General features: G+C 43.6%; 1 protein-coding gene across 1 annotated transcript in view; it reads left to right on the top strand.

The window, feature by feature from the left end:
• Positions 1 to 409: 409 nt before the first annotated feature.
• ADAMTS2 (ADAM metallopeptidase with thrombospondin type 1 motif 2) overlaps positions 410 to 26,004 on the top strand; it is a 172,785-nt gene continuing 147,190 nt past the window's right edge. Inside the window, exons 1-2 of the mRNA XM_033073023.2 lie at positions 410 to 497; positions 1,450 to 1,811. Coding sequence (XP_032928914.1) covers positions 410 to 497; positions 1,450 to 1,811 — 450 coding nt within the window. The remainder of the gene's footprint in view (positions 498 to 1,449; positions 1,812 to 26,004) is intronic.

Below are 26,004 nucleotides of genomic sequence, written 5' to 3'. Positions count from 1 at the left end.
CGGGCGCGGGGCGGGCGCTGCCGGCCGGGGCTGCCCGGAGCGCGGCGGGGGCGGCGCGGGGGCTCCCGGCGGGGCGGGCGGTCCCGTCCCCGCTGCCCGCGGCCCGTCCCCGCTCCCCGCGGCCCGGCTGCGCCGTGTGGCAGCGCCTCTGTCAATCAGCCTGACTTCACTCCGCACGCCCTGTGCTTCCAGTACTATACCCCCGCCGCCTCCTGGTGTCTCTGCTTCGCTGCGAGCCGGGAGCGCGGCCGCCACTGCCGCTGCGGCTGCGGCTGGGCGAATGCGCGGGCGGCGGGGCGCGGGGCAGCGCTGAGCGGCGCGGAGCAGCGCGGAGCGGGGCTGCCGCCTGGCCCGCCCCGGCTGCGGGCAGCCCGGGCGCCGGCCCCCGCGTCGGGCCAGGACCGCCGCGATGGACCCTCCCGCGGGCATCGCCTGCGTCCTGCTCTGCTGCGCGCTCGCCCTGCCCGCCGGCGCCCTGCGGCGCCCCGGGGACAGAGGTAAGGTCTCCGCCGGGACGCCTCCGGGGCTGCTCGCCCTGCCCCGACGCCGCCGGCCGGTGTCCGCAGCCCGCCCGTCCCAAGTAGCGGCTCGTCGCCCCGCGGCTTTCGGCTCCCCTTGAACTTCTTCTGCGTCTACTTTTGCCGGGTTTCCAGTTGTTTCCTGCGAGCGGCAGGCGGGGACGGGGACGGGGCAGCCGAGCGGCCGGCGGGGAAGGGACGCGGGAGCGCTCGGCGGTGACAGCGCTGCGCCGCTGCCCGCAGCCCCGCGGAGCGGGCGAGCCCCGGCGGGCAGGGAGCGGTGCCTGGGCTTCCCCGTGCGGGCTGAAACACATGGCACCCCGTCTGCCTCCTCCTCCTTCTCCTGCCCGGGCCATCACCTCCGTCCAAAACTCCCGGGCTCCCCACTGAGACCGCTCCCGATCGCTGCCCGCGGCGTCCCCATCACCGCCCCACTCAGACCCGCCGCACCGGGGGTACTTTGAGGGACGCGCCTTTGCCTTGCGGGCTTACCACCTGCAAACCCAGCCTCTACCCCTGCCCCTGCCAGCAGTCCCGAAGCGAATCAACGCCCTCTCTTCAATGCTGGCCGCCCGGGAAGCCCCCAGAGTCCCCGAGAGCGTGTGACCCGGTCGCTGAGTGGCTGGGCAGGGGTGCGGGGTCCCGGCTGGGTGGGCAGAGGGGAGCGGGACCTCGCTGCAGGGACAGGAGTGCGGGGTTCTGCCAGGGGGGAAGGATCACGCTGCCGTCTGGTATTTTGGGGAAGAAAAGGCAAGTTTGAGTGAACTCTGCACACTTCATGCAGGTGAACCAAGTGCCTGCAAAGAGTGCAGTGTCCATCTGCCTTATATAAGTGTCTGCTGTGCTAATGAATAATGGAATAAAAATCCCGCGGCATCAGGATATGTTTAGTTCTAGTATCTCTGTCCTCTCTTGCTTTCTCCCTGTAAAGATTCAATCCTGAGGAATATAGAGGAGTACAGCCTTGTGATCCCCACAAGCACCGATTCCGAGGGCAGGTTCCTATCCCACCTGGTGTCTGGACCGCCAAAAGCACGCTTCAGGAGAGCTGTGGAGGACTTGCAACATGAAGCAGCAAATGAGCAGATATTTTACAATGTCACTGTTTTTGGAAGAGAGTTTCACTTCAGGTTACGGCCAAACTCGAGGCTCGTGGCCCCTGGAGCAACAGTTGAGTGGCAGGAGGACTCTGAGGAGACTCACATTGAACCTCTCTATGGGAATTGCCTCTATGTTGGGGATATCACTGATCTGCCAAACGCTTCAGTCGCTATCAGCAATTGCGATGGGCTGGTAAGTTACTTTTGTTACTGTATCAAAGATAATGGTATTAATTTCCTACAGTCTTCAAATATAAAATGTGTGGACTGCCAGAAACTCACACCTCATATGGTAACTGTGAATGCAAATTAACTAATGTTCCCTTGTGTGGGAATAGCTGCGCTGCACCAGGAGCTGCTTTACAGACAGCGGCACTAGAAGTTTGAGTACATGCTCTGAGGTAGCTGCTCTGGAACAGCTGAAACCAATGTTTATGTTGATTTGTGGTGAAGTTACTTGAGGGATCTGATGCTCTAAACCAGAAGGTTAAATGGCAGGTTCTCAGCATCTTCTTCCACCTCTCACTTCCAGCCTCCAAGGGTAAATGTTAGAAAGGGTTAATCCCAAATAATGGGCTGGACTACCCTGGAAACAAATTTGATAGGTAAAATATGGTTTTGTCCTGGAAAATTTTAATTTATTCAGAGTCTGTTTTCTTGGATATTTCACTTGATGAGTTTCATTGCCTAATCAAGTGATTGATGAGAAGTTGCAGAAGACTTTGAGCAAAAGGAGACTTTATGAGCAAAACAGCCCCCTGTGATACATTTGTCAAAGCTGTGTGTTTTAAAACTGGCTGCAGCTTTCTGTTCTGGAGTGCATGTTCAGCACTCAGATTATCACTGTTTGTCCCTGACATCCTAAACTGTCACACTGCCATTTGAGCAGTAATTACTGCACAGCAATTTGTTTAGTGAGAAAAGGGCTATATTTTTTATCATAATGACCAGTTTATCCAGCCTGTATTTCCTTGCTATAGCCTTTAGAGTTTGTAACTTTGAGATTGCTTAATTGTAATGCACTCTGCCTCTGCATAAAGAGCCAGTAGGAGTCAGTTGTATTTCTATTTATTTAGTCATAGGAAGTTGTTCATTTGCTGTGCCAGGAAGATGACATGTATGGAGATAGTATGTTGGCTGTCTGAGAATGGAAAGGAATCAAATTCTTTTCCCCTTAGTCTTTCCTTTCCTGTGGTTTCTTCTAGCCATGTGCATTCCTGTTTTGAGAAGCAGGTTTTAATGTTGCAGTTGTTTGATGTGGACAGCTGGCTGAGAGTAAGAGAAGCACCAGGACTGAGCAAGAAGAGCAGAGTGTGAGCCTGCAGTTCTGCCTCGGGGGGGAAGCAAAAGTTCTGTGCTCTCCCTGTGTCTAGCACAGATAATTTTGTGTAAGGCAAATTTACTTGCTTAAGATTTACTTGCTCTTTACTTTTAGAACTGGGGCAGAGCCAATCTCTTCTTTGTTGTTCATCTGTGCTGAAAGGTGGAGGAAGATCCTGTTCATGGCTACTCCTTGCCTTGTGCTCTTCTCAGCACAGGTGTTGACTGTAAGGGCAGGGGGGAGCTTGTTCCTGCTTCCTTCCAGTGTTTGGCTGAGTGTGGGCTCCTAATATTTAGAAAAAAAGAGTTATGATGAAATAGAACAGGAGTTAAATCCAAACTTTGGATGAGACTGTAAAGGTCCAAGGCCTCATGTTGCATGTAAACATGACAAAGAATGAGAATGGTTTATAAAATGAAGTAAAATATGAATGAAAAGGCTTTAGAAATTTCTGCTTTTTTCACATTTATAAATGCACTCATAAATGGCTGGAATCCAGAAAGCCACCAAAGGAATTGCAGTTTTCAACCTGTGTGTCCAACCCATGTGCCTGCCTTTTCCAGTGTTCTTGTTTTCATTAGAAGAAGTTGGAGACTTGGTCTGGGCTGGGAGGTGCCACATTCTAATCTGGGTGATTTTCGCATGGAGTTACAATTTCTGTGGTTCTGCTAATACATTTGGAAATGGCTTACTGCTTCCTCCAGGGTGTATCTACATGGTAGATGTTGCAGGGCAGAGATGTATTTTTTTGCCCAGGTCACTGAAGCCTTCCTGCAGGAAGCATTGTCTCAATGCCTTTAGGCTGTAAAGATTTCCCTGAGATTGTGCAGTAAATCTGTTTTGGAACAACAAATTGAACTCCAGTCCCTTGGGTACCATGTTCCATCTCTACCCTTTCCCTCCATCTCAGTTTCTTTCTTCTTGTGGGGTGAATGTATAAAACAGATTATCAATAGAATTACACAAACTCAAAGGAATTATACCAATTTTTCTTCAAAAGCCAATGCTCTGTGGACAGAAATAAGCAAGTATAACAGAAGTTAATACTACTTGTAATTGTCTCTCCCTTTACCTTTTATTTCTTGTTTTTTGCAAGGAGTATTGAAGAGTCCTTGGAGCAATGTGTTGCCAGCAAGACAGAGATCAGTGGGATGTTTACTTTTCTTGGGTTTACTGACATTTGGATGTGAATAAAGACATGGACAAGGCTATTCTCAACTGTTTTTCTATGTCTGTTTTTTACTTCACACCTAGTTTTCTTCAGTGGACCCAAGTATTTCCACCTTTTCTAGGTTATTCTGGAGACAGGGATAATGGACCTCTCTTACAGAAGTGTTAGAACTTTACATTATAAACTTGATTAATTTAACTCCTAGTGTTTACTTTTGAAGTGCTTGCTTTTGAAGGTGGTTTGACATCTGTCTATCCTTCTCATGGTCTCCTGTCTTTTGCATCAACCATCAGGGCTGAAACAATACTGGGCTTGAATTGTCCTACTTTGATTTTTACATTGCAAACTTTTGTTGATTGAATCTGGTTTAAGTCAGCAAATGCATCTGCCACCTTGCCAGCTTCTGGTGTTATTTCCTTTGAACATCCCTTTTGGTTTGCACTACACTTCCAACTATTTCTTATTTTCCAGTTTTTGTCTTAGATGAGTCTGGCTGGTGGATTTGGTATTGCCAAATGAGAAGTTGTTGGAAGGAATTTACATGAATATAGTAGACTTGTGAAGGGACTTTTGAGCTATAAATGATGAAGATCTGCTGCCCTGACTGGGGAGTTAGGATACTCATGGTTTTCTGTATCAGAAGTCAACAAAATATTTATTGACCTAAAAATGAAATCTGAGGCAAATGAAGAGAACCTGTGAATTATGCAATCCAGGTGTGTTGTCACCTGATTGCATGGAGTGGGTAATTAAAAATTGTGGGTGAAGAATCAAAGTTAAAGCTAATCAATACATTTTTAACAGCTTTCTGAATTATGTATGTGATTTTTACCATATTGAAAAAAAAGTACTGTGAAAGCTTTCCCACTTAAGATAAAACCACTTTGGACAACTTGTTATCATCTTGGTCGGCCTGATACATTCAAACTAATCCTCCAGTGAGTGGGCAGAACAAGCATGGTCAGTTCTCCATGGCCTGCAGGCTGAGGTGGAAGGTGTGCTTTGGGTATGTTCTTGGTCCTTGGCCAGATTCTTACTTGTGGATGCAGCTGGAGGATGAGGGAGCTGGCTGTCCTCTCCAAGGGTTGTGAAGGAGAAGTGGTTGGAGGCTGTAAAAAATGCTATAAAAAATAACAAAAAATTAGGATTATAGTAATCCTTCCAGATTATTGCCTAACTATGGGAACTGTCCTTCTTCACCTCAGCAGATAAACTTGCCATTGTAGAAGAACTCTTTACACATCTAGATTTTTGATAAATAGTTCTGCAGTGCTTGAGGTACATATGCCAAAAATGTCTTCTTCAGGTTGACAGGATGGCACTATTTTGTTGTGGAGATTCAGAGGCATAAACCCCCTCCTCATGACATTTGTAGTTTGTGTACTCAGACAGGAAAAACACAATATGAACGCCACATCTGAAGTGGATAATGAACAAATGATTGACTTAGGCTGAAGTGCAGAGTCAGATTTACTGACAGGACTGAGGAGACTGAGGATCACTATTCCATGATGAACAATCAATGGGATCTGATTGCACCCACTGAAGCAAAGGAAGGAGCATCAGTTTCACTAACACACCACAATGTCCTAGTTTGGCTCCATTAGTATAATCCTCTTCCTTTTTTAAAGCTAGAAGATCAGCTGTCCAAAAATTTCACAGTATTGTCATTAAAATGGAAAGTTATTAGAAGACATGTAGAAACTGAGCTTTTCACGCCATCTCTGGCTGGTTGTTTACTAAATGAGCTGTAAGCATTATGTGGCTGGGGGCACCAAGACAGACACCTTACAAGTGCAGTGGTCCTGTTTCTTCTTGTGATGAACCAGGCAGGGTTTGCTCTACAAGACTTCATTCTTCCCTGTGCTCTGTGCTACCCTCCCAAACTGTTAGAGCAGCCTGCTGGCTGGCTGGCTGCTTGCCCAGACTCTGTTTCTTCTAGAAATGCTTGGAACACCAGCAGTGCTTTTTTGACTCATGCCCAATGTGACATTATCTGTAGCCCTGGGCTCACCTGGGTGGGTTTGTGGTGATCCATTTCCTAGCCAGTACTGGATCCTCTGAAGCTGGCTGGTGCTTTGGCTGCTGTCAATACAAGTGCATATCTGTCAGCTGTCCCAAGATGTTGTTAGGTATTTATGAATATTTTCTTTCCTGTTTTAAATGAGAGAACAAAACTTTTTTTCCTCAGTTTTTATTTTCCAGGGTTGTATTAATATAATCTAATTTCTAAAGTGTAAATGTAGACTCTCATGTTCAGATCCATTCAATGGTGTTTCCTAAGAGCAATTCTAGCTACCCATGTGAAATGCCCACCTTTCTCCTCTTCCTCCTGCTACCTTCCCTGCATTCCTAAAGACATTTAGACTCCTAGTGAAGTCTTGCCTTGTTTAGTATAGTTCTTTTTCACTTTGAGCATGACTTTGATCTCTGTGAGATCAGTGAATTTTAAGGTTATATTGTGATATACCATCCTGACAGAGGTGCTTTCTTGGACCCTCCCACAGAGTTGAAGGTGAATCTAACTCACCTTAGGTGGAACATGTAATTTACCTGGAAATGAGGGTGAAGGAGCTGCTCACAATGAATATACCAGGAGAAGACAGACATGCTTATGTAACCATGTTATTTTTCCTTTTAGACATCCACCTTCTGCTTTCATATGGATTTACAATTTAGTCGTGTTTCTTTTTGATCTGGTTTTTGGATTACGCTGGTTTGTGATGTAGCAAAAAAGCAGAGTTCAAGGTAGCACAATATTATCTTCAAAGTCTGGTCAGGTCTAGTGCCTGACAGTTAAAACAGATGCCTGCTACAAATAATTCCAGTAATTCCTTTTCTGTATGCTAAATTCTTAGCATTTACATTATGGTGGGGTTGCTTCCATTTTAAGGAGATAAAAATGTGGCATATATAATCTTTTAATTTGGGAGCATTTTTCTCATTAAATTAAACCAAAATCATACCAAAGTTGCCATGTGTTTTTTTTTTTCCTTTCCTTTCTCTGTTTTTTAGTGTAATGGCAAAAGTCACTGTGGGCTTTTTTGGTAAGTAGAACTGTAATACAGTGGCAGAAGAAGTGCAAATTTCTGTGACACAGTATAGAACAAAATGTAAAAGCCATTCTCATTAAGGAAACAGCAGCCTTCCTTTGCAGCTGATCAATGGGATCACCATTAACCCTTTATCAAGGGCATTTTGAATTCAGCTGGGGTTTCCACATGGGTAAGCCAAGCATGTATGTGAATTCTAGCACAGTCAGAGCCTGACTGCACATCCCCATCTACACACATCATTTAAAAGACCTGTATTGCCTGGCAAAGCAATGGTGCTGTTTTGATGCCTAGCACTGCAGCATGTCCATGTTTTCACAGGACTTTGCTTTGTAGCCCATTCTCTGGGTTTCTGCTGTTCATTTCCTTGGCCAACACAAGCCTAGTTGGACTGTCCCTTCTGCTGTGTGAATTGCACAGGCTTTCCCTTTTAAAAGTTATGGTGTGAAAGACAGAGTGTAAACACTATGATTCAGCCTCCAACTGGAGTAAATTATCCTCTGCTGTCCTTAAAAGATATTCTGTCATCAGTAAATACTATTTTTTTTTCTTTGCATCTTCTGTGCATGGATCATGTCACCTACATTTTATCTGAGAGCAGAGCAAGTAATTTCCGACATCGTACAGGTGGACACCATCTGGACAGAGTATCCTCAGGCAGTCACAACTGGTATCTTTGTGGTATGTTGTAGGCCTTTGGATAAAATATAAGTATTTCTTTATGTCCTATTTGACCTTGTATTGCATTGTCCTCATTGTAGTAGTGTCTCAGTTGTACTGTACCCTTTGATCACACAAAAACTAATTTTCCAACCAGAATATTAAACTCCATACATCCAAGGAAAGGTGCCTGGTGTCTCTTGCTTCACATCTTGAAAGACCCATATAAAGGAACTAATTTTAAAAAGGTCATAATTAATTTCTGGGCTAAGCAGAACATCTATTTTGAGAAGTCTGTCCCTCCTTAGCTTCCAAAGGTGTGTCCCTCAGAAAGTGCTCTTAGCTCACCTGCTGGCTCACTGCTCCTTCATGGTGTGGCGAATTCAAGACTCCTGCAAATGGCAATTGCCACATTTGAGGTTAGTTGCATGCTTACTTTTTGCTACAGAAGATTAAAAAAGATTTTTTTTGATCAACCAGAATTCCAGCTCTGGAATGGAGCAGGACCTTTTCTCCAGAGATCACACCAGTGTTTTATTCGACCTAGTTCTGAGTGCTTTTTATTTATGGTGGCTGTTGCTTTGTAAGCAGGTCATGCCATGTCTTAATGGCACACTAGGACATTTCTCATACCAGGTCTGATTAAAACAGAACCAGGGAGCAGGTCTTGACTGTCTTGCAGGGGGTTGCACAACCTTGCTCTGATGTGCACACCCTCCTTTTTGGATCACCTTGTCCCTTTATCGCTTTCTTTCTTGCAAAGAAAGTTTCAGTAAGTTCTCTAACACATCACATCTGGTTCCTTTAGCCCCTTTATCTGAGTGTGTTTTAAATTCATCTTTGTTTGCAGAGTCTTGACACAGCGGGTTCCCAGTTTTAATAGTCTGCAAATGAAAGGCCCACATTTCACACGCTATTTTCAGCACTGTTCTATTAAACTGTAACATTGAAAAGAAGAGTGTCCTCTTCAAGTGCACAAGAGCACATTGCTTCCTCGTATCTAAATCCCAGCTTCTGTTATAGATCTTCTCAGTTATTCCCAGGTCTCAAAATGTCTGGTACTTTCTTCAGATGTGGAGTTCTTGGAGTTGTAAGTGTGAATCTCAGCATTAATGTTTCTGCTTTTTCTTCTAAGTAACTGTTTTTTGTTTCAAGAAGGAGTTTTAAAGTAAATGTTTCCCTCAAGGAAAAGAGAGAGATGCCATTTCTCCTTCTTGAAGTCTCAAAAACCACCAGGCCAGTGAAAATCATCCCAAGTATGTTGTTTTGAAGGTGTCATTTTACAGTACAGATGAGTTTCTCTTTACACCTTGTTTTGTCCTGTGTGTGCTTCTGAGAGGCTTTGTGCACTGGTGTGGGTTCTGTGGGCTGGCTGCCCCCCAGGTCAGGGAGGTTCATTTACTGAATGTGGTCACCTCAGAATCATTTTATCTTCTCTAATGCCACAGAGGACCTGCCCTCACCACTAGTTCATATACTTGCTTTTTCCCCCTGTTTCATGCCCCTTGTAGGACTGCATCTACTGATCTATTTGTTTTCCAAATCTTTGCCTTGCTGAAATGGAAGTCCCATTTGTACAACTTGCTGTTACTTTTTGGTCTTGGCATCTCAAGTGCGTTGAAGTTTTTCAGTGTTAACCATCAAGTTTATATTTTTAAAATTCTTTTTAAATTGGTTTATGTAAAATTTAATATTTTGCCCCTTTATTGCTGCATTTGTGGCCCTTATTTTCAAAATAAAGACGCTACTAGTTTTTCACTTATGCAGCTCTGTGGAGAATTCAGACCTTGGATTTGCCCAGTGTCCCTGGTACTTTCTGACTCTTCCACCTGCATGCACAATTTTATCATTTTGCTTTTGATGTGGTGAGCTAAAAATACAGCAACTTTAACTTCTTTCCTACTGTCATTCCCTTTAACTTTTCCTGTAGTTGCCACCTCTGTGTTTGAATTTCATTATATGGTCAGACTTCTTTTTCCCAGCATTTAACCTCTAACCCTGTGGACCTCAGGGGACAAATTACAATCTATTTTCCTCTGGAATTAAGTGTGAAGCCTACTAATGCTGTAATGAGAAAGTCAGTGGACATTACTGGTATCTGTGGATAGGAAGAGCTTCTTCTACCTGTAACTGGATACAGCTAATTTGTGCATTTAAGTTATTTCTCTTCACTAAGTGTGTGGACTATAGGTTGCTGTTACTGTCCTGTAATGAAGGTGAAAGATTTTTGGAGTTTTTTGAGGCAAGAAAACTGGAAAGGAATATGGTGAACATTTAAGCTGTTCATTGAAAAACATGAAATCAAAATATCTACCTGAGTTTAGGGTAGCACAGAGCCACACCTTGATGTAGGCTCTGAGTCTTTAAGCCTTTATTGTGTTTTCTGCTTTACTGTCACTGAAAGAATAATGAAGTGGATGTGTGGAGAAGAACCTGCCTGGCTAATGAGCAGGCTGGCTAATGAGCAGGCTGGCCAGCAGCTCTTTTCTTTTACCCCATCACTTACAATCCTGACAAGAAGCAGTCCATGAAATGGCAGGGGGCATGGAATTTTGTGAATGATACAGCAAATTTCTCCAGGAGCCCTGAGTGCAGCTCTCTCATCCTGCTGCTGTGCCTGCTTCCCAAGGTTGTGGGCAGCCCCTCTTCACCCCTCTGTGCCCTGGGGAGCCCTGGACATGCACCAGCCCCCTCAGGCAAACCCATCCAAAGGCACCTTCACACCACACTCCCAGGATGGGCACTGCAGACTCGGGGCTACTCTTGCACAGTTTGGTCCGTGGGAGGGATTTCTCTTTCAAGTTTTGTTTCTGAACATGTGCTTTTTTGGCATGGTTTAATGAGTATTGTAGAGTGTAGAATGGAGAAAGTCAAAATAATACATTGAGTCCAACAGGAAAGAAAGGCTTACTTTCTTGGGAGTAAAGCTATTTCGAGAGCTAAGCATAGTAATGCACCATTTACATTTTAATTCAAATACAATAAAATAATACAATTTAGAAAGGAAGAGCAGAAAGCACAGATTTTACTCCAAGCACTTGCTGAATTTTTTTATTAGATGTTAGGAAGAACTTCTTCACCAAAAGGGCTGTCAAACCTTGAACAGGCTGCTCAGGGAAGTTCAGATCTGGCACCTGGGGCCATGGTTTAGCGTGGACTTGACAGTCCTGTGTTAACAGCTGGGCTTAAAGATCTTTCAAGTCTCTTCCAACCTAAATGATTCCTTGGTTCTGTGATTCTCATTTCTCTGCTCTTTCCCCCACATGCAAAAGGCAGAACTAACATCCAGTATCTGCCTTAAGCAGCTGTATCTTGCATTTCTCCCATGGTAAAGTGTGACTCCCAAGGCTGATACAAGCACTGGTGCCCATGGCCATCAATCACCTGCAGGGCATTCCCATTCCCAGGACAGAGCCCATGCTTTGGAAAAAGAGCCTACAGAAAACAGAGAGATTAACCAAGGGTAGGTGGCAGCACAGGCTGTGGTTACTGTTTTAATAGTGGGTTTATTTGTTTTAAATCATGGTTTTTTTTGGTAAATCATGTTCATCCAACTCATATGCAGAAGAATATACTTCTTCATTTTTCAGAGGGCTAAAATAACAAGGCTTTTCTCTTTCTCCAAGCAGAGGAACTGTGGAAGGAATGTGAGAGATGTTGCTCAGAAAGCATTCTGCAAACCAGAATGTATTTAAGAAACAGTCTTTGAGAAATAAATCACTACCTGCTGATGAAGACAGCTGAGCTGGGCCAAGAGTCTTTCACATGCCAGCACTCTCACGTGACAGGAGTTATATTGGAGGATGACAGGCTCTGAAGCTTGCAAGGCTAAAAATGTCTACAAATTTTTATATACCTAAAGTGATAGCTGGATAAAATGGTGTCTTTCAGACTTCAAAACACTCTCTGTAGAGCACTGTGAACATACATAAGGTCACAATCTTTTACCTATTGAACAACAAAGAAAACCCAACCCTAAAACCCAGAAGCAGAAATTTTATGCCACTTCTGTTCAATACCACTAAGGACCTCAGGGATAAAGAAGTTTTAGAGGCAAATTTGGATTGATTTCAGAGTTATAACCAAGCTTGAAATCAGAGGTTTCTAATAGTTTTAGGTTTCATTGTAAAAATGGTAAATCCACCATTCATCAGTAAACCAAAATATTTAATTCCCAAATAAGTGCTAAGAGGTGTCTGTCAATATTAAATTTGTTTGCAAAGTTACAGCACATTAAGGCTGACATAAGCAGCAAGTGTAAAAATGGGATTAATCAAAGGATGATTTAGTACTCTGAAAGAAGAATATGAAACTGGATAAGTAATAGACAAGCAAAGAAAGACAAGACCATTTACAAGATGTTTTGAATTAATCTAAGCTCCTCAGTAGGAGAGTGTAATGAATTTCTGTGAAAATAAAATGCTTAGTTCCCCGCAGTCAAATTAAACCCAACAATAATCATACACATCTTATAAAATAGAATGAAGATGCTGGACCTATGAAAATACAGTCTAATCTTGCATTTATCTAAACAGAAAATCACACATGAAAAAGCCCAGATCTCTGTCAGTGTTTGTGTCATGATCCATCATCATTTTACATAGGGGCCAGGGAGGTCCCATGGTGAGTAGCTGATTCTTGGGTCTGTTCCAAAGCTGCTGAAGTGAATGTGTTCAGTTTCACTGGCTCGGTTTGGCTTTGTGTGGACAGGTTGATTAGCAGAGTATTTGGGACAAAAAGCAGGCCATGGAGTATTCCACATCATAACCTTGTTTTTCACCTTGTTCTCCGTTCCCTGGTGCACTGGTGGTGGGGAGGGAGGCGAGAATGAGAAGCTCAAGTGCAGCTTTTCCCATGGCTGTTTATATCCCGTGTGCTGGATGGAACAGGACAGAACTGTGTGCCTCTAAACCTGAAATAGCTCTGCTAAACCTTCTTCCCCTTCTGCCTCACACCACATCCCTACCACAGAAGAGGTGATGCATTAAGTGAGGGGGAGGGACCAGGAGAAACCCTCCAGTCCATGCCAGGAGGATGAGGCAATTCCAGCTGCCTTGAATTTGCAGGCTCATTCTGTCATCTTTTCTGTCTCCATCTTCCTATGAAGATGAGGCCAGAAAGGAGAAAGATTTTCCTGCTGAGATTGCCTTTCTTTGCTTCTGCACTGCTGAAGGCGTGGTGGTGGGAAGAGCTTTCTCTGCCCATCTATGATGTTAGCTTTGACCTCAATAAAACTAGCATCACTTGCAAAGAACCCCACCCAAACGCCAAATACAATCCCCCAACAAAAAACCCCAAGTCACAAGAGAGAACAACATGAGCAAAACTCTAATTGCACATCTGTTCAACAGACTTTTGTGATAACTCAGCAACAGCTAATTGAAACTAGTGGATCATAAATAAGCTTTCAGCCAAACTGGAGTTTACTTTCCCTGATGCTGTCTCCTTTCAACTCCCCATTGCACTCTGAGGTTCTGGTGGTCAGGATTCCAACAATCTGTCACTAGATGGGAAAATTAGAAGTTGGGTCCATTGAATTATAATGAGCCAAACCTCTGTTAATCTATATCATCATGTCTCCATGGATTTCTGGGAGCTCTGTCACTTTGCATTAGCTGAGGACCTGGCCTTATGTAATTAGATGTTTTCACACTTGTATGGAGATATGCTCTCATCCAACAGTCTGGATTACAGGCTCCCATGGCTTGGAAAGAGATACACTCCTTCTTGGGAGGCAGCAGGACACACCAGATCTGTGTATATGTTTTAAAGAGATTTCACTAAGTAACATATTTAGGGTTTGCAGTTTGGAAATGGCAAAGCGCATTGGAAAGGGAGACCAGAAATCCCAGGATCTTTGAATGGTTCTTGGTCTCGAATGGGCAGATGGGTTAAAGACAGAGCTCCAGGCACTGCTTCTTGTCACACAAAGCTCACTGAGGGCCTTGTGGCTCCCTGCCTCTGGATTGCCATTCTGATGTGATTTTTGTGACATTTTCATGTTATTATGCAAGCCTGTAGAAATCATGACAAGACTAGGGAAACTGTTTAATAAACGTGATGCTAGTAATGTGAAATTCATCTTTGATGGATATACTTGGGTCTTTGAAGGATTTAGTTTTGTGTTCCTTTTGGAAGGAACAGTTTTGTGTTCCTTTTGGGTGATTTGAAGAGGTGTTTGCTTTCACTTGTGTGTTTCAGAAATATTTGTGCTTTTATAGTGCACTTCCAGAATGAACTCCATGCAGTCTTTAACCCAAGGATATAATTTTTGGAGTAATGAATCACTGCTTGCAAGTCCTACAGTACATTTTAGCTACCCCACTGTGGGAAAGCATTTTTTTTCTCTTTTCATTTAATATTTGTTTATATTAATACCACTTTTCACTGACGTCAGAGACCTATTGGGTCAAATCTAATCCTGTATCTCACGGTGTGCTGGCTAGATTAGCCCTAATACTTGTGTTATCTAGTCTGTGTGGAGGCAGCTTTCATGATGTCCTCCCTGGAGCTGGTTCTAGGGGATGGCTGAGCCTGGAGATTCTCACTCCTCACCTCCACAGAGCCAGGGACCTTGCCAGCATCCCTCCTTTGCTGAGGAGTGTGGAGCAAATGTCCATCTTTGAAATTGCTGCCAAGAGCTGGTGAATTTGCTCCACCACGCTGAACAGGTTTGGATTCCAAAGCTGCACAGGTTGTGTGGAAGTCTACCTCCCTCCCCTCTGGCTGCTGCTGGGCAGTCCTGCTCTCCTTTTCACAAGCTGTAAAGACTTCATTCACTGGGGAAAAATGCACTGTGGTACCTGTGGAGAAGCGTGCTCAGAGCAGTGATATGACTCTCTCTATGGGATTTGGAGGAGAGGAAGGCAGGTGTGAGAAAGAAGCCAAAAGTTGGAGACATCTGATCAGTGTTAGCAGGGCAAGATGCTGAGCACTGGCCCTGGAGTGCTGAGGTGGTGAGAACAGCTTGCAAGTGGCCCATGCAGCAGGAAGGAACAGAAAACACTGTGTTTCCTGGCAATCCACAAGAGAATCCTTGCTCAGTGAATACTCTCTTTAATGAGTAGCTCTAGAAGGGAGAATGAAGCAAGAAGTGATGTCTCACTAATCCTCAGGACAAGTTTGCAGGGCAGAGCTGGAGTCTCTCCATGGGAGAGTGAACAGAGGCTCCTGCACCTCCCAACCCTGCACCTGACAGGGTGGGTCAGGGCTGCCCAGAGGCACTGGGCAGATGGAGCAGGGAGCTGGAGACACATCCCCACATCACCAGTGTGTCCTGGTGTGCTGTAGATGGAGAAGGGAGCTGGAGACACATCCCCACATCACCAGTGTGTCCTGGTGTGCTGCAGGTGCTCCAGAGCTTCTGTGATTGATTCCATGGGAAGGGTCACAGCTCCAGCCCAGAAGGGACTGAAGAACCTCCCATCCTCGCCCTGAATTTTCTTCTTTCTCTGTTAACATTTTGCCAAAGTTGTTTTCAAGGAAATTTATCCTCCAGCTTACAGTGCTGCCAGGATTGAGTAGTGTGAAATGAAAAAAAACCACATTGAAACCAACAGCACAAGTTTGGATTTTTTGTTTGGGCTTTTGAGAATTTAAAAAATGGATCCTGTGGCTGTGCTGCTGAGTCAGCACGGGTTGGATGTGATTTCTGAACGTGATTTCTGTGGTCAAACTTTACACAGATCTTTGATGTTTAATGTGCCAGTCAATTAAAGCATGCTGCTATGCTAGAAATGATGTGATGGCTTTGTGTGGCTTGCTTGGTATTGCCAAAATGGGTCAAAAGTATCAGGAGAAGGTTTAATCTCCCTGTTTACATAGTGTCATTTTGCTTGCTTTGTGGTTCATTGCTTTCTGCAGCGACTGGGGCATAGTCTAAGAGCAGGAAGCCTCCTCTCTCTGTGTGACAAAAATAGCTGGTGCTCTCTCCTGCTGGTTTGATTAAAGTGGTTATGGATGTTCAGCTGTGCTGCACTGGAACTGACTGCTCTGCAGAGCAGAGCTGGGCACTGCCTGTCCTGTGCCACCTGCTCAGGTGTGGATGTCTCAGCCCAAGCAGCCTCAGTGGGTGAATCCCACTGAAGTTTTCTGCAGAGCAGCCCAGCAGACCCAGTGCTGGCACAGCTGTGGTGGTGCCAGAGGGAGAACAAATGTTTGGGGCAGGACCTGTTCAACAGTTGTGTTGCCAGCTCTGTCCTCCCAGGGTGAACCCTCCTGTCCTTGCACAGCACAGGAGCCCCAGGAAAAGCTTCAGGAAGGCGTCACCTTCTGCTCTGGGAAGGTTTTTCACAGCAAAGCTCTGCACACATTTAGATGCCTTCTCACACTTTAACCAGACTGGCAAAAAAAGAGCTGTCCAGCTGTTTTTGTAAGGTGTTCAATAATGAGATTTACTTTAAAGCTTAGGAAGGTTTTAAGATTGTACTTTAAAGTGTAAGCTTGGTATATCTGTTCTTTTCCTAGGAGTGTTTTATTTGATTCTGGTTTTAAACCAGGAGTTGGTCCAAAGACCGTTAATATAAATGAAAAGAGTTTTATTGACTTTGATGGGATTTGGATCATGCTGCACTAATTAAATAGTAAAGTATCCATTAGTAGTGAAGAAAACAGAAGAGAGGAGAGCCAAATACTGTTGTGATGAGCCCTGTGAAGTTGAGTGAACTGCAGCCAAAGTCTCAGCATCTTTACAGATGAGCTTTTCCATATTTCTCTGCCTCCGTCCTTCTGACACAGATACATGGTGGATTTTTAAGAGAACTGGATTTATAAAGATCCTTACATTTATCCTGCCTGTTTGAAACTTTTCATAGACACATTTAGTCAATAAACATTACCTTTTTCAAGAAAAAAATGGGAAGTGAGGTGTGGCAGGAGAAAAGGTTATGCTTTAAACAGCATTGAAATTGGCTACTAGTAATTTGCACTTTGCTTGAGTATTCTTGTAAGATTCTTAGGAACACAGATTTACTAGATTCCAAATAAAAGAGAAACAGATTTTCACTGTTATTGATGTTGTAAGTAGAAGATAAAGTAAAATTTAATATCTTATGTGTCTGGAAGATCTGCATAAAAAGTGGGTTTTATTTAAAAAATAAAATTAAAAAAGGCTGTTCTGGAACTGGCCAAAACCCAACCATGTACAGACAGCTTAAAAATACAGTAAAAAATGAATTTATGTGGGCTGCTGGATGGATGTTAAAAGGATCTGGCATTTAAATCTCAGAAATTCAGTTCCTCATTCCTCTTGCTGTGACCCAGCCTGGGTGGCAGCAGTGGCCCTTGAATTCAGTAGCCTCCAGCCCTGCTGAGACAGGAGGTCTGCACTCACAAAAAGCATTTATGGGAGTTTCCCTGTGACAGTGGGATGCTTGGAAAGCACCCTCGTTTGAAACGAGTTGGGATTCAGCTGTAACCACGGGAGCTGAGGTTCTGAGGACATGAGGAGCCCGTCTGTGTTTGGCTGTCAGTTCTCCTTAGGCATCTTTGACAGCACAACCCTAAATGAGATGTTTTCTAAAAACAACTTGCTGGCATTGTTTGCCTGCTGCTGCTGCATTTACTGAAGGACAGCTCTCATGCCAGTTCACAAAGGTTTTTTCCATTTCAGATGTTGTCATCAGGTTTCCTAGCACCCTCTCTCTTAAACTTAGCAAAAAAGAGGTTTTCCCACCTTCACTGCTCAGGTATTTATGAGGAAATGAAATCTACAATTTGGTTTAGATTTTTACTGAAGTTATCAGGCAAAAACGTTGATCATGCCATACCCATACCATGACCCCATCTTCTGTGTTTATAAGTGTACCTTGGCCTTCTACTGGCAAAAATCATGAGGTCTTGTCAGCAGCAGCTGCAGAATGGAGAGTAATTTAAGTTGAATTGTAGATTAGTACATTTTTCAATTCTGTGATGGCACAAACTCCCAAACAAATAAATGTTCTAGTAGACTGAAAATTTCTAGAATACTCAAAATAGGAAAAGATTAAAGGAAAGAGTCAGTCTGAGGCCCAGCAGCTCAAATGCTCTTTTGTGCTTCCAAAAATAAAGTCAGAAGTAGAACCCTGTGTCCCCTTTTTATAAATCTTCGCTTTCAAATCCAGTGATAACTAATAGAAAGTTTTCAGAAGAAAAAACAAGAGGCTTTATGCTTTATGTAAGAAAGATTAAGTGGAGAGAGTTTTTTCCCCCCCCCGCCTTGAGTATATGGGTGTGTAGAAATTGTGTTTTAGAATCAGGCTTTTCATGAGACCTGCAGAGTAAAACTGTTATTTGGGGAATTCAGAATTGTTCTTGTGCTTGTTGGGAGGGCAGGGAATGAAGCAGAGGAGATTGGCATTGAAAGATGCCACTGCACAGCAATATCCAAGAAGGGCAGGTGTCACCTCACAGTGGTGACAGGTTGCAAACAGGGTTATAAAACAGGGCTTAGGAAGCAACTGAGAGCTGCCAGACTGCCCAAGAGTGTAATTCTGCTCTTTTCTGATCAGTTCTACTCCTGTATTTGTTCTATTGGCCACTGTGGGTACACAGGCAAGTAAGGTTATAGAAAAGTTAAAGGTTTAACCCTTCAAAAATAGAACCACTCATTAAAGTAGTTTCATTAATAAATTATAAAAATAAAATTAGATAGAGACTCCAGCACATGGGAATATAGAGATGGATTTGCTTCAAAAGAAACTCTTTCAATATAAAACTACTTTTTGCTCTGAGACAAGGAAAATAATCCAAAATATGAGGGAGATGCTTTTGTTACATTTAGCTTTATTGTTTCTAAACAAAAATATTTCTGTCTGAGAACAAATGACAAACTAATTTTTCCCCATCCTAAACCTAATTTGGCAACCAACTAATTTGTTGGTCCAAGGTTGGTTTTTTAAAAAATTCCTCCTGTAAAATGTTGCCTTATGTTCCAGGCAATACTGCATGTGTTTCCATAGCAACCTCTTCTCATGTCTTGAACTTGTCAGCATCAACATACGACATTTTAAACTATAAAGCATTTGCATGTACTGCTGCCTCTTTGGACATGAGTGAGATTTGCCAAAAACTGGGCTCTTGCAGACAGTTGAAGTTAGGGAAAGGTGATGGACTCAGATATTCTTTGTCCCTCCTGCTTGTTTACAAAGAGTGAGGAAGTTCTTTGGGTTTCTCACTGAGCTCAGGTAGTGGGACACAGATTCCTGCTCCCAGCTCCAAGGTCAACAACGAACTCAAAGTCTGGTTTTTCCCCCAGGACTGTTTGTCAGTGAGTTCTGTGTCTGATTCTCTGCACTGTGTGTTTTTGGGCTGTCTGACTTTTCTCAGGTGCACCTGCTTCTCTGTTCTGTGTTCAGCAGAGTTGCTCTTGACCCTGGACACGCACAGGCTTTGGACAGTGATGTACACCAGATCTCTCTCTGTTGCTCTGATGCTTTTCATTTTAAACCCAGGGAATAGTGAACCCTTTTCAGGTTAAGTACAGCCTAATCCAAGTGACAGTGTATTTGCTAAACATTTGTGAAATAAAAGAACTGAAGAAAGGGAAGAGAACAGCCCTAGTCAGCTTGGAGGAAAGAGAAGAGATGGTTCCAGGGAGCAGTAAAGAGAAATTAGTTTGACTAGCCAGACATAATTGTAAAACATTCTCTAGGAGGGAGCACTAATATAATTATATGATATATGCTTTTACTGTCTTCCTTTCTCTGTCTTTAGCATGGGTTGGCTGCTGATTTGATCTTCTAAAATATGTATCTGCAGATATGGACAAGCTGCCAAAAATGTGACTAATACAAAAATGCCCATTGATCTCATTTTAAAGCCTGTATTAACACTGCTCTCTGGAAGATAAGAATCACATCTCAGTCTTTGTAGTACTTACACAGACACCTTCCTAAAGGATAGCTCTACTTTTCCAAACAGAGAGGAACATTTGTATCAGGTTTGTGAGGCAGGTTTTGATATTGTGTGCGGGGGGACTAGAGGGGTGGCTTCTGTGAGCAGCTGCTAAAATCTCCCCCCGTGTCCTCCAGTGCCACTGGCTCCCAAAGGGACTTGCTGCTGGCCAAGGCTGAGCCCATCAGTGATGGTGATGGTGCCTCTGGGATAACATTTTAGAAGAAGGGGAAGATGGTCAGAAGAGTGAGAATATGTGAGAGCAGCTCTCAGCTGGCCCCAAGGTCAGGGCAGATGAAAGGGAGGAGGTGCTGCAGGTGCTGGAGCAGAGATTGCCAATGGTGAGGCTGTGTCCCCAGGCTGTCCAAGGAGGAGCAGAGATCCACCTGCAGCCCCAGGAGGAGCAGAGATCCACCTGCAGCCCCAGGAGGAGCATGGAGGAGCAGAGATCCACTGCAGCCCAAGGAGGAGCAGAGATCCACCTGCAGCCCAGGGAGGGACATGGAGGAGCAGAGATCCACCTGCAGCCCAAGGAGGAGCATGGATGGAGGAACAGAGATCCACCTGCAGCCCAAGGAGGAGCAGAGATCCACCTGCAGCCCCAGGAGGAGCAGAGATCCACCTGCAGCCCAAGGAGGGACATGGAGGAGCAGAGATCCACCTGCAGCCCAAGGAGGAGCAGAGATCCACCTGCAGCCCAGGAGGGCCCCACACTGGAGATGAGCAGAGTAAGGATCCTCCCCTGAGGAGGAAGGAGCAGCACAGACAGTGTGTGATGAGCTGACCACAGCCCCCAGTCCCCATCCCACTGCACCATCGTGGGGAAGGGGGAGTGAATCCAGGAGTGAAATTGAACTTGGGAAGAACAGAGGGATGAGGTGAAAGGTGTTTTTAAGATTTGGTTTATTTCTCATTACTGTACTGTGATTTGGTTGGTAATAAATTAAATTAATTTCCCCCAAGCTGAGTTTTGCAGGTGGCAGTAATTGGTGAGTGATCTCTCCCTGTCCTTATCTCAAACTAGAGTATTTTGTTATATTTTATCTCCTCTGTCCATCTGAGGAGGAGAGTGATGGGCTGGCTCTGGTGGGCATCTGGCATCCAGCCAGTGGCCCCCCACCACAATACCAGTCTCCTGCTTTGGCTGTCAGTGTGTATTTGGATTTATCCTTCCCACCATTACATAGGAGAGAGCTGATTTATGCAGCAGGACTTGTCATGGCCTTAAACCCTCACTGCATCTCCACATAAGAATGCAAACAGGTCAACAACTTGTTTTCCCTTGATTTATGACTTTATAGCTTGGAGCAGGAGACTCCTTTTATTGATGACTCTGTGCATTCAAAAGATGTGGGTGTAGATTTTTCCTCTGTCTTCACTGAAAATAGATGCCACAGTGATGTTTAACTCCTAGGAACCGTGCTAGCATCCCCCCATGCACTGCTCCTCACAGGGTGTCCCTGGGCCATTCACTGGCACTCACAATTCCTGGGGGAGCTGTGGCCCTCTGGTATTCATCAGAAGGGATGGTTTTTCCAGGTAAGGAATAAATCTTTCTCTGTGAGACCTGGCAAGAGAAGTGATGGTGGAATAAACTTTAGTGATTTGTCTAGGACTGGGCATGAACTCTGCTCCCAAAGCAGAGCACATACTGTTTGTGCTGAAGTGATAAATGCAACAAAAACCAGTTAGAAAACCCTCTGGGCATGTATCTGTCAGTACAGGGCATGAAGAACCCATGTTTGTATTCTGGGTGATAACTTTATCAGGAGAGATGAGAAGTAGATGCTTGAATTTCTTGTGGACTTTCTTCATAACTAATCTGGTACAGTATGTTCTTGGGTCAGTGCTTTGATCTATCTGGGATTTAGCCAGAGGGAAAACAATTTCATACTTTCAGTTTGCTAATCAGGAAATGAGATAATTAATATTTAAAAAATCTCTTTTTTGAAAAAAAAATTGAAGTTTTCTGGTCACTTTGCAGGCATTAATTTTCAGATAAAGAATTTGCTTCTGAACCCACCAAATCTTTAATACACATAACATAAAGCTCAGTGTTTTCTGTGTTCCTTAAATCCAGTTTCAGAGAAGAAGGTGACCTTTATTTCCTTTCAAAATGCAGCTGCTCCTCTTGAAAATCTAGCTGTGTAAATACACTTGTTGCTCTCTTCTGTTAGTTTTCCGCATCTTTTGCTCACTGAAGTATAAAACAATAAATGCCATCTTCAAATCCTCTTTGGAAGACTGGGAAAGTTCTGTTCTGTTGCTGCTGAAGGAATTACTGAGTTTCAGTATTGCCTTTTTTTGCCCCTGGTTTGTAGGGAATGGACCATTGTCCAGAATTGTTCTTACTTGAACAGCTCTAACGAGTTTGTCCCTTCCTTGATACATCCTCTGATTTCATTCTCTTCTGCATGTTGAGGCCCAGATTGAATACAGCATCAGCCACTGGTGATGGAAATCCAGGACTGCAGTGTCCCAACATTTGTGCTGTTGCCCTTCTCCCTTGCTGGGACTGTCACCCTCGAGCTGCTGCTGAGCTGCAGTTCCCTGGGTTCCTCCTGCCTGGCAGCTCCTTGAAGGGTGCTGGTTCAGCCTCCCCAAATTAGAGAGGGTAAAGTTGGGAGTGGCTGGAGAACACAATTTTTGAATCATAGAGAGAACCAAACGTGGCAGATGCAGCCTCCTGCCTCAGTGGCTGTTTGATTTCCCTCTTTTAATCTTCCCCAGGCCATAGACATGAGCCCTGTGAGGAAGAGGTAGTAAAGCATCCTCCCTTTCCCATTTGTAGGAAATCAATGGAAGTGGCAATGCTGGGATGGTTTGAGAGAGGTCAGCTTGGTTGAGTCCAGCAAAAAGTAACTGTAGTATTACTTCACTTTCACACTGAAGTGATTGCACCAATTTTGAAATTATTCAGTTATTTGGGCCAGTAAAGTTAAAAGACAACAGTGAAAGTTTAATGAGGCATGGGATCATGTTTTGATTTTTATATAACCTTTATTTTAATCTTTTGCATAGACCTTCCCACATACATATTGCTCTTTCCTTTAGAAAAAAAAAAAATCTCAGTTTCTGGGTTAAGATTTATGGAAAATACTGGAAAAAGTAGGTTTCTTGGAGTAGTCTGTGTATATCATTATATTTCAGTGTGCTTGAAGCATTGTACTGTATATTGGTCCAACTACCACCTTTTGCAAAAGAGAATTGACTCTTTTTGTGGAACTTGCAGAAAATGAACATAAAACACTGATGAAATGAAATTTGGGCTGAATAGTTTAGACTATTGTACATTCAAAATCCCTTAAATACTTATAAAATGGAATAAATTGGCAAATGATGCTAGTGCTCCTCTAGAACATATGGGAAAAATGGGTAAAAGAAGTAAATCTCTGTTACTTTCAGTACTTACAGGGAGCATAATGTCATTAAGAAAGGAAAATGCAAAACATGTGATAGCAGATGCCAGACAAACCACAGTGCTCCAGCTCTCACAAGAAGCCCCCTTTTCAAGCTGTTCGTGGCCCTGGCCAAAGCATTCTTTTTGGACTGACTTTTCCATTCCTGGTTTTAGGCCAAAGGTAAATTCTCCTCTGTGTGGAAACTTTGAATAAAACCAATTCAATAATTTTTCAGATTCTGCCTCTCATCGGGGTTCCTGCCCCTTTCCCATTGCTGTGCCAATGCTGCAGCAGCTGTGAGGGCTCTGCCTTAGCTTCTTTTGGAGTGTTTTTGCACATGTTCACAAAAATATTGCTATGGTCCTTTGCCTTTTATTTCTAATATCACCAAGAATGTTTATGATGCTGCTGATTGATCTCTTGAACAATAAACCACAAAATTGCCTGAAGTTGTGCTGCAGCCAGCCTAAGAAAGTAGCTGACGCCCAAATCAACCCTCTCAGAAAAGCATGAGCTTGAAATTTCCACTGATACCATAGGTTAGGGTGGATTTTGAGTTTTTGTAGTTATGTAGGGAACTAAAACAGATACGTGGTACCTAGGGACACTTCCACATTCACCTGAGCTGTGCTCTTAATTCTCTTCACCTCAAGGGGTGTAAGCATCTAACTCACTGAGGCTGGGGCTTTGCAGATCCCACCTGCCTCTTTGGAGGCTGAATACCTTTGGCTATGTAACCCCACCCAGCTGAGTTTCTGAACTGCTGGCTTTTGCTGGATCTCCTTCTTGGGCTCCAGAGGAAGTGAAGTCATGAGCTGGGCTTCACTGTCCTCTTCTGAATATGGCCCCAACTCCTTTCAAAATGGTTTGTTTAGGGCTTGTTTTTAGTGCTTTAAAATATGGATATATATATATTTTAAAATTATCTCAATCTGTCCTTTGCAATAACAGTGGTGAACATCATTTTACTTAGCAAAGAAGGAAAAGAGGAACCAAGGACTTTGAAGCTGCTAAAGCGCTTGGATGAGGCAATGTGAACAGGTCAAGCAAGAGAAAGAGGAGCTAAAGCACATTTCTGCTGTTACTTGAAGTTAATTTTCAGTTCCATTTGGTCTAGCTGGTGTAAAGACATCCACTCATGAGGTTGCTTGATTTTAGAGATTTCATTTATTTCCATTTGGATGACTTCATACCTTGGTGTCATCATTCTGTTACATGGACCTGCCCCTGCCCACCTCTGGCTTCATGCACTTGGATTTTTCTAGTCAGGCAAGAATGGTGGATGCAGAATGGGTCAGTTTGGGATCCGTGATAGGCTTAAGTGTGTATGAAGCTGAATCTAAATAGCCAATTACTTACTGTGGCTTATTTAATTTCACTCAGTTTTTTTTCTTGATGATTTATAAAGTATTCATACCACGTTTTCCCTAATTGACTTAAGTTAGCTCTTCCTTTTCCAAAAGGAAATATGCCAAACTAAAAGGTTTCAAATGAAGACTGTGGTCACATTGTCATTTTTTCGTCATCTTGACTACAATATTTAGTAGTGGAAAAAACTGCTGATAAAATTATATGGTAAAGTGCTATCAGGCATTTAAGGAAGGCAAAAGCCAGGAGACAGATCTGGCCACTACAGCAGTTGTATCTCAAGCAAGTCTCAGCTGTCATCTGAGTTTCCATTCATTGAATAGCAGATAAGGAATAATCTCTTCTTAATGTAATAATGCAGATATTTGTATTTTTTTGAGAATTAAGACTCATGTTCTGAAGAAACAAATGCTTTATTTCAATTTGGCTGGATATTTTGAGGCTTTTAATTAAGAAAAAAGGAGAGCCTTTTAATCTAAAGAAATAACTGTTGAGTTTCTACTTGAATGCAGAGAGAGAAATTTACTGTTGCTTTTACTTTGTTTAGTTTAAGTTTGGGGTTTTTTTAAGTGCTTGTGCGTTGAGGGCTGTAATTGGCTCTGAAGAAGGCCTTTTACTTGTGTTTCCCAGTCATGGATGTCTGCACTTATCTCATTCTTGGCATCCTCCCATTTCAAAGTAAGACGTGGCAGTAAAGAATTCTGAGGCAGTGCCAAAGAGCAGATTGTTGTAGGGAAAAAAATTGTTCCTTATATGTTATGCTGAACTCTTAAGCTTTTAAGGAATTGAACTTACCCATTTTCCCTATAGCATTACAGGAGAGGTTAGTTGCCACCCAAATAACAAGTTTCTCATGGTGCTTTAGTGTACAGCTCATACATTTGGGTGAGGAATGACTTTGGGCTGTGTCCCTTTACCTGTTCCACTCCTGGGACGTGGCTGGGCTGAGCTGGCAGCAGTGGCTGCAGGAAGCAGGAGGTGTCTGGCATCGCCCTCCTGGGGTCTGCTCTGCTCAGGCTCCCAGCAGCTGCTGGGCTGAGGAAGGTGGTCATGGTGTAATAAACCCCGTGCAAGTCATATTTGCTTTGTTTTTATTAATCTGGTATTTTGGGGGGTTTTTGCAAGTGATTTTTATGAGGTGGAAGTGAAAATGAATGAGGGTTAACAAAGGAGGAAAAGCTGCTGATTTTAAACATGTGGTAAGTGTAGATCAGCCTTCCTTATTGCAGGGTTTTGCAGAAAATAAATCCTCTGCTAGTTTCCTGTGGGATGGATTAAGGCATTAATTAATGATTTTGGATATAACTCTATTGCAGTGTAGGTCATGTACCTGAGAATATGGAGTGTGGTTACAGAAAGGGAGGAACTTCTCACATGAAACCTCCCATGTGCTGATTCATAAATCCATGTGTACTAATCTGTGGGAATTTACTTTGGAAATGGAAGGGACCACACCATATTTTGGGGAAGTGTTGAACTGGGGTTGGGACAGGAGAAAGTGGTGGAAAGTCTGTGGCTGGGAAGAGGAGATTGCTTCAGTG

Source organism: Catharus ustulatus, chromosome 15, assembly GCF_009819885.2.
Source record: "Catharus ustulatus isolate bCatUst1 chromosome 15, bCatUst1.pri.v2, whole genome shotgun sequence".
Taxonomy (NCBI): domain Eukaryota; kingdom Metazoa; phylum Chordata; class Aves; order Passeriformes; family Turdidae; genus Catharus; species Catharus ustulatus.
This window is presented reverse-complemented; position numbering and strand designations above follow the sequence as displayed.